Genomic DNA, 17,248 nt, shown 5'->3' on the forward strand with positions numbered 1-17,248 from the left:
ACAAAATCGGTGCAATGTGAATCTATGCAAACGAGAGTATAGTTTCTCGATGAACTCATGGTTGAGATGCTACAGTTTTTATCATTTATAAACCTGATTAGTCTTATTAACCGATTAAAATGAATAAAGTGATCTAACCTCGTCACAAATGGACAAACAATGAGCAAGAACATCCCCGAAATAATAAATAATTTACCATATTAGCTTTTTCATTTGGTAAATTCAACTTACAAGTAGCGCATTTAAAAGTCAATCACGGCTCGATAGTTATGATAGTCGTCCGAAAAACTCCCAAGAACTAGTGTCATTGCTTAGAGCGTTGCCTACGTTAATCAAGGCCTGTGCGCGGTAGTTTCGAAGGGTGCGACTTTCAGAAACGCGACTTCTTATTTTCTCCCAATTTTACCGCGAAATGGCATTGATAGCTGGACCGAAACGGGCGCGAAAATGGGTATTCAAAATTCCAAGCGCGAGAAAATGAGCATTTAAAATTCCAAGCGCAAGAAAATGAACATTTCAAATTCCTCAAGTCCAGCTAATAGTGCTCTCAGGTGAGAGAATTCGGCAACTTAAATTGCCAAACGATAAATTAAAATCGGCGCCGCGCACAGGCCTTGAATAACGTAGGCAAAGTTTAGTCAAACAACAGAGGATCGAAATAAACCGAGACTAAAATTACAAACTTTTAACACGTCTAGATAATAGAAAGATTAAGTAAAGAGCAAAAATACGCCAAGTACAAGTCTATAAGCTCAAGCTCACTTGATGTAATCTCTATTACATCAAGTGATTTTGAGCTTATAGTGATGTTAAATATCACAGGAATAAAAGTATTGTGGAATTAATGATCACGTGTGCCAGAACATAATTTGCTTAACCTCTCTCTTGCGAATATAAATCATCCCTTCACCAGTATATTTGGCGTTCAAAGTGAAAAAGGATTGAAACTCCCCAACTGAACGTCAGGTCACAGCTTAAGCCAATCGGAAGCCTTGCCCTACCACTCTCCTACTCACTGTAAAGCTATGTTGTTTGTATGAACTAGGTATCTACTGTGAGAAAGTTCTGGAATTTGGACTAAAATCCAAGATACTCTGTTTCCCACGGTTATAATATGGGATGGAAACATAAAATACTGCGAGACTTCTTGATTTTATAAAATATTACACTAAAATTCTTAATATTCGTAAGGATTCGCGAAATACATCGAATATTATCATTATACTCTTCATATTCTCTGTATATTCTTCGTATTACATGTATTACACTTAATACACCATACTTTGCAATATTTCAATATTACGAATATACTTCACATTACTTTTCGGTATTTTTCCATACTTCAAATATTACGAAACCAAATGTACACCTACTTCACGTAGTGGCTACCCCCTCGAATATTTGCTTCGCAATTATCTTAAAATACTAATCTAATTTGAACTGCAATGCAAATTAGGATTGGTAAAATTTAATTTAGCAATAATTTTAAATTCTATGAAACATGATTATAGCGAGACGTAATTTTCTGCTTATCATTTAGAATTTCCATGGAAAATATATTACTTTCAATAGGACTAATTCTTTGAAATATTTCGTTTTCTTTACATTTTAGATCTCTGCAGTTAAAAACATTTCTATATGCAGATTTCCAAATATAAATAACCATCTATTAATGCGTTATTAAAGTTCTCCTCAAGAATTATATTATCCTCAAATTTTCAATTGAAAATGGCTTAATATTAAACGTATATAGCCATTACGTGGGAGACCCAAACCTGAAAGGCTGAAACGATACAAGTAGGGTTCATTGGAGAGCAGCGCGTTCCACGATTTAAAAACGGATTAAAACGAAGTTATGAAAATTTAAAGAAAAGGAAAAACAAATTTCATTAATAATGAAACCGTTAATTTACGCGACTCTCATATAACTCAAACCCGAATTATAACTTTGTACAAACTCAACTGCACGTTAATCTACTTCTGTACCGTAATAGGAGAAGCTAGAGAAAACGACGAATTAATTTTAACTGCCATACCATTCTTGCCGGCGTTAGCGCCAAACGTTGGTTCTAATTAGATTCTAGAATATTAGTTCTCGGTGAAAATCGTTAAAACCCAGCCAGGGAAGGAAGGGAGGAGGATGGTGCACGATCTCAAATTATAGGGTCCCCCAAAACTATCTGTTTTGGATGGGAAAGAGAGAGTGAGAGAGAGAGAGAGAGTGAGAGTAAGGGGGCGAAGTTGAAAGTGCAAAATTAACGAGGAAGGCAGGTCTTTTTACTTTATCACGTTTGGGTAATGATTTTCGGCTAAAAGTTCGGACCCAAAAAAGGGACAGGTCGGAGAAAGGGGTGGGGGCGGCGGAGATATTTGACACTAGCGGTCATTAAAGATTTCGTTTACTGCAACGAGACGAGACTGAGCCAAGGCTTAAAGTAGGGTTCTCGCCAATTGATTTATCGCTAGCTTAAAAGTGTTGGCTGGTTGGGTTGAGTGAAGGAGTTAGTTACTTCTTACCGATTTCTAACGGGGTGGTACGATAGAGTCGTCGCAGTTTGCTTTACGTACAAGGGGTCCCTGGAATATGTTGACCTGGCAGATTTTCTGATAACTGATAAATGTCGTCTGTTTATTTAAAATGTCTAAAATTCTCTCTGGATTCCAAATGAATACATTATCTTTACGATATCATAAGTTTATAAGATATGTTCCAAAAGTTTGACACTACCTAAACTTGGTAATGTTAGAGACTTACAGCTCGAGCTGGTTCGAGGGAGAACGACAAGCGAGAATTGAAGTCCTACACTCGGTGGTTAATTTTGCAGGACTTTCATCTTCCTATTTAGTCTGTACAATTCCTTTGACAGCGTCTCACCAGGCGTCGCTTTACCTCGAATCTATGACCTACGCCACTTCGTGACAAGCTCCAGTTTGTAACCAGTGACAAACTTAAGGTGAACATATCTTATGATGGTCTTCTTTTTTTGGCATCAAAAGAACAGTAAGAAGACGACATATGGGAGTGGGACTTCATCTAAAGCTTTTTCAACTTTGACTCATATACTTCTTCGTATATTGCAAACTCCGAGTGGCACTGACGCGGAATATTAGATTTTTCCCTTCACACTTTGATGAGAATGAGAAACAAATTCTCTTTAGTAAATTCAAAGTGTGGAACAAAAGAAAAACGCAATATCGTCTCCCCATTCTCCCAAACATTCATTTTGCTTTTTTTTCCTTTGTAAACTAGCCCGCACCCTTCCTTCGGTTCTCCGTCGCCTTTCGGAGGTCATTAAAGAACGCAATAAAATTTCATAATGGCTTCTCCAGCGAGAGAGAAAAGACAAGAAAGATGCGACGACGAAAAGGGGTGTACCAATCTCCCCTTTTTAGATAATAATAGCTCTCTCTCTCTCTCTTGGCAGTGTCGACTCGCCGTCAAGACAACTTATTATTAAGTGACCTATCTAAAGAACGAAGCAGGGACGAGCCGCCGCCACCGACGCTATTGTCAGCTAGAGTGTCAAACACTCTATTGTATCCGTGAAGAGTTACTGTAGAAACTGTTACTAGGAGTCGAAAAAGGGCGCGGTTCCATTGTTTTCGACACATAACGGGAATTGCCATTTGCCTCTCCCCTTTTCTGTTAATCAAGCCAACACGCGCCCGGGAATCGATTCGATTCTACTTCCGCTTACATTCGGAAATGTATGTATCTAAACAGTTTTGCAAAAAGCGCGACCCACACTGACGTTTAACAAATGTTAACTTCAATTGTCGATACATTTTTTACTAAAGCAGATAGAGAAATGATTAAACTTCAGAGAGGGAACTGATTCAAACTGAACCCAGCTGGGAAACCCTTGAAACAAAATTCCCTAACATTTCAATACCCCTTTACGATATATCCCCCCCCCTCAAAATGTAACTATAAAAAAAACTAATCTTACCATCCAATTTCGTTTGAATTGTTAAATCCATCGAGGGTTGAATAAAAATTGAGTAAGAACGCTTGTTCTTTTTTCTACTTCTACGCTTCGGGCTTGAAAAGTAGACTACACGAGATTGTGGATTTAGATTCCTCTCGGAAGAAAAACCGTTTCTCTTCTTTATTTGTCCACAGGGCGTCACCATTGATGGCAGTTCCACGCTCCACCCAATTTTTGTCTTTAAAAGTAGACCGCGAACGATGATTTTTTTGTTCTCTCTCTCTCTCCTTTTAATATCGTTTTTAATGTCACAAATTTCTTCCCGGATGGTTGGGTCCCTTCGTCTCGAAGAAGAAAAACTACGCCGATGCAAACTGAATATCTATTTTTCTTCTTTCTCAGATTAAAAACCGTTTTATAATGATTAATCAATGAAAATTCGATCGATTTTCCGAAGTAATTAGAACGCGAGGGGAACTGGAATTAATGATTTTTTTTCTCGTTTTTAATTCTTCGAAGTTTCATCAAATATTTTTTTCGAACTATTACTTTGCTGGACCAAGGCAGGCTAGCTAAGTCCCAATATTAGCTACACTGAAGCTCGCCATAGATGGCAAGCTACGTTGTTGATTTTTAAAAACTGTCTGCTAGAGGAAAGGGTGGTGGGATATGTCGTCAATATATCCACTTCACCCATTATCTTTTCTTCGTGGTCACTTGCCGTCACTTAAAAAAGAATCGGGGCTACCGTAACCGCTAGACGCGTCGTCGTGTACCGGTCCTGGACCCCCGACTCCCCCCGGTCCGTGCACCCCTCCGGCAATCCCGGGATGTACCGGCGTCAAGTTCTCGGTCGCGCGTTTCAATTGTTCTAAACTGTTCACGTAACCGTGGGGTGGTCCGCTACTACTTCCAGCCGAACCCGGACCACTTCCGTTAGCGCCATTGTGATAAGGAGGCAGCGCTCCCGGTGGTAGGACGGAGGACGAATGGTGATGGTGCGAATGCTGTTGAGGACCCATTTGAGAATGTCGACCCATTTGAGAGGCGCTGGGACTTCGATGTCCCCCGCTGCCGGACGGTAGAGGAGGACCGCAAGAAGACGTGGCAGGACTAGATGACGTCACCGTATTATTGGGTGGACCGTTGCTTCCCGATCTTGGGGAATTAATAGGACCACCTCCGCTACCACCCCCGCAGTGTGAGGAATGAAAGAGCAGACGTTCCTCGTGGTCATATTCGCATAATATTCGGTTGTCAAACAAGTAAAATTTGTCCCCAACGCAAAACCTTATGGATTCATCGTTCCGTTAGGGTCAAATTAGGGTTAAAAAGCATTACAAAATAATTATTACCTATGGTTGCACTGCTGACAGGCGAAGCAATCTAAGTGATAGACGTTACCCCTGGCTCTCATGACCATTTCAAAGGCCGGTATCGTTTTATTGCACGCTGAACATAACCCCGTTGTACCAAATAACCTGGTAATGAAATATGTAAAAAATTAAGCTACTGATTAGAGAATTTATCAGGATTAAGACGAGACAAAATTGAGAGTATATTATCTGAAAATGATGCCCACAAACCTGAGGTAGTCTCTCTTGCAGAGTATGAGATTGGCTTTGGTGAAGAGCGTCGAACCGACTTCTCCCAGCCTACAATCGCAACAGGCGCATTTCAGGCAATCCTCGTGCCACAGTTGATCCAGAGCTTTTAATAAGTACCGCTCGCGGATGGGTTTCTGACACCCGGCGCATTCCGGGCCCGGAAGTCCACCCGGAGCGCCACCTCGGGCGCCCATTGATCCCGTCGTCAATTTACTGACCGCTTCGGGAATGACGGATTGTTTGGACTCGAGCTTGATTTCAACGGGGCCTGTACATTCATAAAAACAATACGGAGAAAAACCTTTTAGTATAAAAAAAAACCCATTTATAAAAATAAAAACCCATTTATATTAAGGCAGCAATAAAACGACGACGCTATCGTTTCTAGGAAAAATGGAAACCCACAAGCTTTTCTTTGGTAGGGTTTGTTGCCCTTACCAAACGTACCAAGTGAAACCTCTAAATAATAATTCAACCCTTTTCAATTAACCCGAAGTTGTTGACTCAATAACTTGCGCCAAGGGCTTTTAATTTTATCCTAGGCCTTCTTGTTCTTATACGCGAGCGTTGTATGCACGTCACTCGAGCATATAATATCGCCAACCCAACTCTATCGAGATTCCAATTGAAAATTCTTACAAACCATTATTGCTTTCGAGCTTATATAAGCCCGCTGTTTCCCCTACCCGTTCAGCAATATATTTAACCAGAGTTACAAGCTACACCGGGATATTACACTCCTTGCCATATCAGCAAACTGACCCTCCTCTGTACAGGGTATCGAAAAAACACCTCCCAGCAACCCGCCGCCTTTAATAAAACAAGAAATGAACTCATAGCACCCAAAAATATTCCATTCACCCAGCTCTACCGAATACACGAGTAACCAAAAGCTGCTCATGGTTTTCCTATATAAAAAGTACGTCTTATAACTTTTCATCAATTCGGTTTTACTACATGGACATAGCTTCGTATACAATATGCTTTATATATACCTTAATAAAGTGGTTCTCTCCGTTGTATAACGGGACTATTATGTCAAACGTTATAAGCTACATATTATATAAGTTACACGGAATCCGTATGAACCATTTCGATATAAAGCCAGTGCTTTTTTAAGCCTAACCTTGGTCTAATTATTACAGAAGCTGGGATAGAATGAAGCGTACATTCTCCATCGAAATGGCCCATACCGTGAAAGAATATAAAAACCTAACGGAAGATATTATTACCGGGCCCAATATAGGTGCTGCAGTCAGTCTCTAACACTACTTTGGGTGCCGGTTACAACAGAGGGACCAAGGCTTAGCAAAAAGGCCTGAAATCTCCCATGTTATTAGAATCGGCAACGTACGTCACCTCGCCCAGACATTTAGAACTCAATATAAAAGGCAATATACTCTTCAAATCCGCTCCTTTGCCCCCCCCCCACCCCGAGGTAGAAATGCCCATGAAATCTGGACTGCAAAATCTAATACGCCCGGAAATGCAATTCGATTGCAATGCAAGGTCAACTAAATTGCAAAATTTCCTACACAAAAAAGAAATGTCTGACACTAATAAACAATAATAATTCAAATAAATACAGTTCATCCCATTTGAATATACTTTTGTATTAAAGGTTTCGTTGTGACGCGTGGACGTCAACAGAGAAGACGTTTTTCAATTGGTCAGTACCCAAAGAACTAGTTGAAATCTTAATCAAAATTTCTTCAAAAGTTAAAAGTCTAAAAAAGAAATAGATGATTTCCATTGAGAATTCGATCTCATTTCAAAATATATATATATATATAGATACACATTGAATATCTAGTATACTAAACTATAGTGGCAAGTAAGGGTATTTCCCCGTAGATCGAGGCAGGTTGAAAGCGAAGACCTTACCGCAACTAAACGAGGAAAGTATTTGGTGGGGCGCGGTATTCCCGGAATGTTTACGTGATTCCGTGGCCAGTCACGTCATTCGTCGAGACTCGAAGACGTATAACCTTTATACGTCCTTTAAAGGCCAAGAATCATAAAAATTGTTTTGGAATTTTGATAGAAACTTATACGAATATGATACGAACTAAAAATAAAATTGGCTTTTTCATCGTCTAGTTTGCAACTATTCCTTTAATAAAACATAGAGGAGGGAAGAAAAAGCGGGAAAAAACCGCCCTCTATCCAATTGGTATAAGAATACTCCTATATCAGGACGCGTCCATCGACGGACAACGCAATAATAAAACGGTACGGTGTTATTTGCAGCGACCTCTATGTATATAAGAGGAAATAGAGATGGTATGCAGAAACTAATACCGAAATCCGAAAGACTTATCTACAATATTTTTGTTAAACGATTTAGAACCAATGTGATAAAAGGTACATGGAAAATGTTAAGAAAGGTATATAACTTAGCCTTTGGTTCTATTGATTTCATTTTGTTTAACACGTTCTAGAGGACTAGGGATATATATTAAAAAACCAGCTCAATTCGCTGTCCCCTAGCCTTGACTGGACTAACTATATATATATAAGAGGCAATAGGGATCGTATACTTCTTATAAAGGTCTAAAGGAGAGCTCTATAGACGTTTTTTCCAATATAAATCCCAAGTTGGAGAACACAATTTACGTCAAAGGAAATAGAAATATGTATGGAAGATCCCCTTTAGATTCCGAAGAAATTGGAAACAGACCGTTTCAAGTGGAGACTCCTAAATTCCTGTCAATCGCGTTCGAGAAACGAAATAATGTTTAATTTAAATCTCTTCGTTTCCGTCCTAACTTACGAATGAAAAAACCCAATATTCTTACTAACACAGTTCAAATTAGTCCGTAGTATCCCCTCCATTGCACAATCATCCCGAAACGAACTTCAAATGAACCATTTCAGTGTAACATTCTACAAACTTTACCAGTTCTGCAACATTTAATAGAAGCAAAGTCTTAGGCAAAGATGGCTCACGTTTTCCATCACAAAGGTCTATCCGGCGTGAAGATGGAGGGAGGGAGAAAGAGAGAGAGAGAGGCGGGGGCGGTGGTTTCGGATCTAGGCTCCAGCGAGAGTGGCTTCCGGAATAAATAAAGCTTAAATCTACACGTGACACGTGTCAATATAGAAAATTGGATTCGGAGTAAAATATTGGTGGAAGTAGTAGTTTTCCCGCCATTCCCCCGAAACCTCTTCCCGCCATTTCTCCAGCACCCTCTCTCTCTCTCTTCTCGAGATGAAGGCGAACCTTGTTTTATTATAACTCCGCTACATATATATATACCTCGCCGACCAGTCTATATAGCATCGCTGCCCCCAACGTATTATATCACGTACGATTTATAAAATTGCACTCCGCGCTTCCCTTCTATTTGCCCAACAGTCGTTGGGATTCCGTATATAGCGTGGGACCTACCATTCCACCCTGTATATGTATACAGTAATACTTCGGCCACACACTCCAACATTATCCCCCGATGGGCCGCGACGAAATCCTAATATTAAAACCTAACCGGAGATTTTTCGTTCGTTTCTAGAAAAATCACAAAATTGGGGTTATTTCTCTCCCTAGCTCGGTGGAATTACGGTGTGTTTTTATTTTTGGCGGGAAAGAACCATATATAATGACAGGCCTAATATAAAGGAAACGGTAACCAATAGGGCTGGACATAGGATATTAAGTAAAAAATCAATTTGCATTTTAGGGGTGAAAGGTGAGTATATGGAATCATATTTTAAAGAGTTGACGGAATATTCGATATTTAATCAAATATTCCGAAGAATGTATTCATTTTTCGCAAGAATATTTCAATTATTTAAAGTTAGTCCCCAACACTCTGTTTCTACGCAGCTTGAAACATTTTCCCGCCAAATATTTTGGGGAAATTACACCTGTAATTTCGTTTGGTGAGTAAAGCAAAGCGTTTTTTGGGAAGACGCGCGAGCGACAGGTGGTGCATGGGACTCTGGGAGACACCCAACGCAACGAAAATGATAACTTAAAGGAAACCCAGCAGGGGGAGCTCACTTTTATTGTGTTTCTCGTGGACAATGCCTAGTTCCTAGTTTATTTTGCGCTTCACTTTAATAAGCTTTTCGTTTTTTTATTATTTCTAGGACCCCTTCTTATAGTTCACGGAACGAAGCAAAGTCTAACACGGCAGATGTTTCCAATAGAGCCACTCAAGATTTTTATATATATATATATATATATTTTATTTTTTTTTTTTAGTATTTTTGTAAAGGAAGAAAAAAAATGCCTTTTATAGTAAGTAGTCACTAGGCCTTTGTAGAAAAAGGGCAACGTTAAGAGTAATTGCGATAGAATTCCAAGAAATGGAACAACACCATCCAATTTAAAGAAGGCAAGGCGTTGAAATATATTTATGTTTTTTCCTTTTTATATATTTCTGTAAGGAAATTTTAAGATGAATGTCTATTTTTCAAATTAATAGACATTGTCTTTCTTAACATAAGAGTTAAGAGGACAAGAAAACATTCAGGCGTTTCATCTTCTATGTATTTTCCCATTACGCCTGTAGAAATGTTTCACCCGCCAAACACCAATGCTCAGGGCAAAGCCAACATCCAGGGGAAACGTCGCCCGTTCATTTCCTATGGGCCCCTGTAGAAATGTTTTTCTTACTGAACACCAATAATAATTTTTTAATTTAAAATCAAGGTAAGAAAGAAAGGTTTCATTTATCATATTATAAAATGCAAATAAACCAATCTCAATTTAGGGTTTTTTTCATACATTTCTATGCCAAAAAAATATGTTTGAATTCAAGCTGTAATGATCGATTTATACGTTTTTTATGCCTTTAATACACTAATACTCAAACTCCCAGGCCTGACAAAACGCAAGCTGGGGGGGAGGAAGTTTAACTCGATTGTTTTCGATAATGGCTTTCATAAAAAACCATTTATTTTCGAAAAATCGAGAGAGGGCGGATAATGCGAGACTGAAGTGATGGTTGTTATTTTATTCCGCTAGCGTAGACCTAGTACAAGGAGAATACGCAAAAAGGAGTAGAAACGGGTCTCCATATTGTCTAAAGCTTCTATAATTGAAGCTGATTGACAATTTCACCGAATATGATAATTATTTTGATTAATTTAACTCATATTTAAATTTCCATGTTGTGCAATTTTAAAAATTACTTTTATGGCCTAAGCTATTTAAGGTCAAAGGTCACTTCAAACAATACCTATAAAGAAAATAAATTGCCACAATTTTTTCAAGCGCGAATGCAATTATATTTTCGAATTGGATTTTTTTAAGTTAAAATGAATATTTTAAAATTGATAAACAATAAATGCCACTGCTGTAGACTAAATAGCTTTATTGGGGCAGGTTTTTCGGTCTTACTGAAAAGCAAAACCAGGTCATTTATTCGCGGTATCAGAGATGCGAGTTGCAGCTCCCTTTCTCTATTCTCATTGGCCAAAGCTATAATGTACAGTATTTTGTAACAACGGTATACGAGGTTTTCCCGCTTTTTACATTTATCCCATAATTATCCCTCTCCTTTATTCGCTAATCTATTCCCGTGTCTACGTAAGGTTTTCCGAATGTCAATGACTAAATTATTTGCGTTCGGTTCCGCCCATTTCTTATTATTATTGTCCCCATCTCCCCCTTAAATATCGAACAAAAGGGGGGAGAGGGAATATTGATTTTTTTATTACATTTTTACTATGAACATAAGATATGTTCCATAAGTTTGTCACTGGTTACAAACTGGAGCTTGTCATGAAGTGACGTAGGTCATAGATTCGAGGTGAAGCGACGCCTGGTGATTGAGGCGCTGCATGTCAAAGGCTTAGTAATGCAGACTAAATAGGAAGATGGAATTCCTGCAAAACTAACCACCGAGTGTAGGACTTAAATTCTCGCTTTTCGTTCTCGAACTAGCTCTCAGTATCAGTAAGTCTCGAGCCTTACGAAGTATACTAGTGTCATACTTATGGAACATATCTTATAAACTTATGCTAAGAGCAATATTTAATAGAAAGAAAAAAGAAATTGCCGAAGAAAATATAGAAAAATTCTTAACCTCTTTATCAGTCTGAGTTTGCTCTATTGTTTCTGATACTTTTAATACATTTGCAATATCGTTAAATATAAATTAAGGTTTACGTTTGACACGTAGTAAATTCAGGGTGATTGACAGACAAAATATGGATCGTGCCGAATAAAAAAATAATAATAATAAAATTCAACGTGGTTTCTTCTACGAAACACCTATAGGCCCTAACTTCTTTCAATAAATAAAACTGTTAGAACGGAAGAGGATATATATAAAGAAATATACAAAAAGGGGTCAATACGGAATGATCCCTCTTTATTGCATTTTTCCAAGGAAAATAATCTATAATAAATGTCGCTGGGAACTTCAGGAATTCTTTTAAAAAATTCAAAATGAGAGAAGAAGAAAAAATATACTTTCAAGTAGATAAAGAAAAAAATATACTGAAAAATAATTTCTTAGAAAGCTTAATATTCTAAAAAATCTAAAGTAGATTCTCTTGAATCTTCTAATTTATTTAAACAAAAGTTTGAATTTTCGAAAATTCTAGAATGAATTGTTTAACAACGTGTAATATATTAAAAATTTATAATAAAGGCTTTCTGTATTCCAAGCAACCACAGAAGTCTGTCTGGATAATTTGTCTCTTCTAATTTGGTCTAAAATATCGATTGAACAAACCTAGACACCTTTGTACATACAAAAGTTAAAACAAAAACATTATCTAAATAAATATATAAAAATATTTGTACACCGTATATAGACTATACGTGTACACATATTAGTTTTGAAAATGTCGAAATGTATATTTAATTGTATTAAAAATGGGGAAAAGCATTAATTTGCCGTTAAGGTATTGTAATATATTTATAAAGGCCTGTATTTTAATCATCCTCGATCAAGGACTTGTGTATTAAGGCAATATTTACTCGCTATATATATATTAATGCGTTTTCCATGTACAAAAATTAAACAATAATATTTACCGTCGGACCAAAACGAAACGTATTTCCATTTTAATTTCCTTGAAAGGGAAATTGAAAAAAAGTAGGGAGGTAGGACAAAAGAACAGTAGGTTCTATGGGAGGAAATCAATTTTGGGTCGAAAATGTAACTATCATGACCTTTAACCCCTACGATAGTGTTTAGGGAGAATAACTTAATTTGAATTTAAAAAACAAATAATAAAATAAATATATTAGGTTCAATATTTCACTCTCTCTTTAAACTACATGTACAAAAGTAACAAGAAAATTGTTAATAATAATAGTGTGATGAATTGTTAATATACATTATATTATATACTTAAAATTAGCATTGAGATTGCTTTAAAAAATCGAAGAAACAATGTGTATAGTTACTATGGGGGTTAAATCAGACTAGGAGGATTCATACCATTTACACAAGGAGGCCTGGCTTTTGACTTCACCAGGGAGTCCAGCACCTGAAGCCTGGACTCCTTGTGTAAATGGCATGAATCCTCCAAGTCTAAAAACTATGCCTACCGAAGAAAACACTCACTAAAGGACTTCTCTCCAAGTTGAATTGTTATTATTTTCACAGATAAGTTTAAAAATGACACAAAGCCTTACTTAAACTTAAAACTTCAAGTAATGAACTTCGGAAGCGATACAAGCTGAAATTGCAACGATATAACAAATGATTGTCAGTTGTTTCGTTTCGTTTTTCTATTGTTTCTTTTTTCTCTTTCCCTAATGTTGTTTCTGTTTTCTATATGCAGGAAGCAGGTAGAATCGAGGGGTTAATCACTCAACAAAATAGGCGTACAAGTTGTATACTACATGTGAAGTAATCTTTATAAGCTCTATACGGTTGACAGGACTAAAACGATTACCGATTACAGCCGAGAGTGATTAGCCCCTCTAGGATGAATGAAAAAAAAAAGAAAAAGAAGAGAAGGACATGACGCTTGTAGAGCACATTATTCTCTCATGCACTCGAGAAGACATCAAACAGATGTTACCGGTTCAATAATTCATCAAATTCCACACACACATAGAAGGATATATACTATAGCACCTTCATTTATTTTTCATACGGCATAATAAAAAAAGGAATACCTCTCCCTATATCCTTATAAAAGAAATGTTGGCGCCTCAAAGTGATGTCGTTATAAACTGAATTTACTACATGGACACCAAAAAAGTCTTCAATTGGGACTATTTTTTAAGTTTTTTGCAGATATTTGTAAATTGAAGTAAAATGAAACATAAAAAACCTATTTTTCCCACCTCTATCAACTAACTTAATTGTCATTTGCATAAAATACAAATTTACATAATTTTAAATTAAGTAGATGGTATAATACATTACTAAGTTTCTAAAGATTATTTTCACAGTGTGACGTCATATTTGACATAAGGATAGAAAAATAAATAAGGTAACTGTCATGGCTGCCCCACTGCCAACTTAGGTATTTATCTTTTTATAATCGAGATTATTTTCCACGTGGTGTGGAATAATACAGGCCCAGGGTAACGCGAAAGAATACCGTTACCAATTTTCCACGCATCAGGCTTGCCTCGTGCTATAAATACATTGTATAAAGATAATCCGATATAGTTCCCGCCGTCAAATAAAAGGGAATGGGGGGGGGTCGATGATAATATAATAGGAAGCGGCGGAACTTAGTTCCGGGGGGGGGGACTTTATGGTTCCGCTCACAGACGGACAATTTTGGCTCGCTTAAAGGTAAAGATCACGCTAGATTTCTTTTTCTTCTATTTATTCGAAAACTAAACGTGAAGCAGATGACGCTTTAGATCTAGGGTAGCCAATAAGAATCAATGCACAACACTACGTCATGATCCGCTTCACGGAGAGGCCTAACGCGTAGGTTCCTTCAAGAAAATTACTGTCTATTTTCTTTCATACGCTCTCTCAAATTAAATCAAAATTAAACCATTCTAGCCCTGGTCCTTTCCTTTAACTTCAAGCATGGCCATGCATTTTCTCGTCCCAACTGAGTGTTTATTGTCCATGGCATGTTAGGCCGCGGTACAAAGGGTATAGAAGGAAAAGTAATATCTCATCCATAATTCGGGATTAAAGCTGGCTAGTTCCTTTTCCCTTAAAACGAGTCAGGCTCTTTGCAGACCATCCCGGAGAGCCTCCTATATAGCAAATCCATCGTCCCCATCCTCATCTTTCCTCCAGAGAAGATCCCCTTCCTCCCCCATAGTCTAGTCGTCGGAGTTTTACCTGCCCGCTGGCCTCGTTTCTTTTCAGCCTCTCTTTCCCGCCTTTCAGCATCCACGTGGTATACATGATCCATCTCGCGCCAAAACATCCCTATCCTCTCTCTCGCGCGCGCGTAGTTTCACACGCGCTCTCTATTCCCCTTTCGCGCCTTTTTCTCGCGCGCTCTTGTAATAAAAGCGACGCGCGTGGAAAAACGGTCTTATTAATGCGTGTTGGAGCAGTTTTCGCGCCTTGGCGATAAGCGGGAAACGGAAATAGTTTAGGCCCACGAGTAGGAGGACATTGCGTAAACGAAAAACTATGCGAACTGGGTGCTATACGTACGCTGGCGTTGTTAAAACCGTATAACCGGGGGAGAACAGGGTGTTAAATCAGAATGTAAAATGCCTAGAAAATCTTTCCCACCGTGGTTTAGGCCATTTAACACGACGTTGGAAGGACAAACGAACCCTATCCTACACGCGTATGCTAAAATTTGACTATGAATTTTTTCTTTTTCGGGACAGGTCATAAGAGTAAATGTTTACTATAGGGGTTGTAAAAGTTTATATCTTTTTAGGGACACTAAATTTCCCGTCAAATTTGTCCCCATTTATAATTATTACGATATGAAAAGCCAGCTGACACAAAATACCAAAAAATACCGTAGAGATTCGCGTCTAAATCGTTCGCAAAAATTTTAATTAGCGTATGTTCTATCTCGCATACATTTTTTCGAAGAAACATAAATATTTCGACACTTTGTACACGACTTATTTACAAAAGACTGTATACTTTATTACGGTTGAAAGAAGAAGGCAGACTTGGTAAATTAAAAGTTAGGCAAACATAAACGAACGATGTTATTCTAAGTTAAAGTTAGTCTAATTAAATCATGTCGACTATATTATATATAGAGATGCGGGTACAAGCTCGGTGTGTTTGTTCTATTAGCGCGGGTTAGCGTTGGGATGGCGTGAAGGGGGTTGGTTTTCTAGCAAGAGATTAATAGCGAAAAAGTTTTAATTTCTTTAGAAATAGGAGGAAGGTTGGAGGGTGTATATGTAAAGAGCGTCGATCTATATTTTTAATTAAATTTGGATAGAGGGATGGGGGATGAATAAGACATATACACACGTCCTGTTCTCATTTCAAACATTAATTTAGAATTAAAGAGGAAAAACAAAACGTGCGTGCGGGTTAATTAATAGAGTGATCCATACACTAAAAAAACCAACCCAAACCGGGACATTCGTAATAACCCGCTAAATTTAATTAATTAAATGAAAACAGAATAATCAATATCTTTCTCTCTCTCTCTCTCTCTCTCTCTCTCTCTCTCTCTCTCTCTCTCTCTCTCTCTCTCTCTTTCTTTAGAACTAACTAAGGCATTTTCGTGGCAGGGAAATTTGTATGATTAAGGATATTTAAATTTCAGGCTGTTTTCATTTGGATTTGAAAGCATATAGGCTATTAATAACGAATATTGTCTACGTACAACCGGAGCCTATAATGTAAATATTGGAAACTCCAGTCTCCATAACGTTCTATGTATCGAGCCTTAAACTGGAGTATAATTTTAATCGAAAGTTCAGAAGTTTATGTTCTATATAAGTTTGTCACTGGTTACAAACTGGAGCTTCTCATGAAGTGAATGAGATAGGTCATAGATTCGAGGTAAAGCGACGCCTGGTGAGGCGCTGTCAAAGGCTTAATACAGACTAAATAGGAAGAAGGATTGCAAAATTAATTAACCGAACTTCAATTCTAGCTGGTCGTTCTCCCTCGAACTAGCTCGAGCTGTAAGTCTCTAGCATTACGAAGTATAGGTCGTGTCATACTTATGGATGGAACATATCTTATAAATTCATGATTTAATCGAAAAACGTCGATCAGATTGCCCGCATATCTTGCGATTAATAATTGCGAATTTTCTATATACGACGAGTACGAAAATGGAATAAGGGTCAACACTTTAAACTGACTACTACAAATTTAATATGCGTTAGGCTTAGCGTATGATTCAAGAAGAGGAGAGAAATATATATAAAAACAAATTTAGATTTGTCAAGCAAAAATGAAATTTTTCCGAGCAAGCTTGAATATTGATTTTTAGCGTTGGCGAAAGAGGTTTTTATTGAGAAATATTTCTCTATACTTGGCACTCTGCGAAAATTGGAGAAAAAGTTAACGTAACAAACGCTTCTCTTTTTGCTATTTCTGACAATGTTTCTTTACACTAAGACCGAAACGATTCTACCTTAATAACAAAATAGAAGGTCAGTATCAAGAGATATACGTTCGAAATATGGACTACTTTGACTGATTATAAGAGGAATATCGTGCCCTGCCTTTGATAATCTTATAAGAATGAAAATAATATAACAAAGTTGCCCAAGAATGATACGAAACTTTCCATAAAAATCGTCCTTCGTCACTTCCCGCTGAAACAGTCAGTTTATGAGTTTATAAACTTTCCTATGAGAAACTCAACCTTCTTTTT

At 37.6% G+C, this 17,248-nt stretch overlaps 1 protein-coding gene across 3 annotated transcripts in view; it reads right to left on the minus strand.

The window, feature by feature from the left end:
• Positions 1-17,248, minus strand: part of LOC149717675 (uncharacterized) — a 63,134-nt gene that overhangs the window by 7,302 nt on the left and 38,584 nt on the right. For all 3 annotated transcript variants that reach the window (XM_089840530.1, XM_089840529.1, XM_089840531.1), the window contains 3 exons: positions 5,516-5,804; positions 5,285-5,410; positions 3,951-5,219 (listed from right to left, as the gene is read on the minus strand). In XM_089840530.1, the coding sequence (XP_089696656.1) occupies positions 4,643-5,219; positions 5,285-5,410; positions 5,516-5,804 (992 nt within the window). In that variant the 3' untranslated portion in view covers positions 3,951-4,642. The remainder of the gene's footprint in view (positions 1-3,950; positions 5,220-5,284; positions 5,411-5,515; positions 5,805-17,248) is intronic.

The sequence above is a fragment of the Phalangium opilio genome, unplaced genomic scaffold (assembly GCF_054372755.1).
Source record: "Phalangium opilio isolate 3A_F unplaced genomic scaffold, DU_Popi_V2 ptg000003l_1, whole genome shotgun sequence".
NCBI lineage: Eukaryota > Metazoa > Arthropoda > Arachnida > Opiliones > Phalangiidae > Phalangium > Phalangium opilio.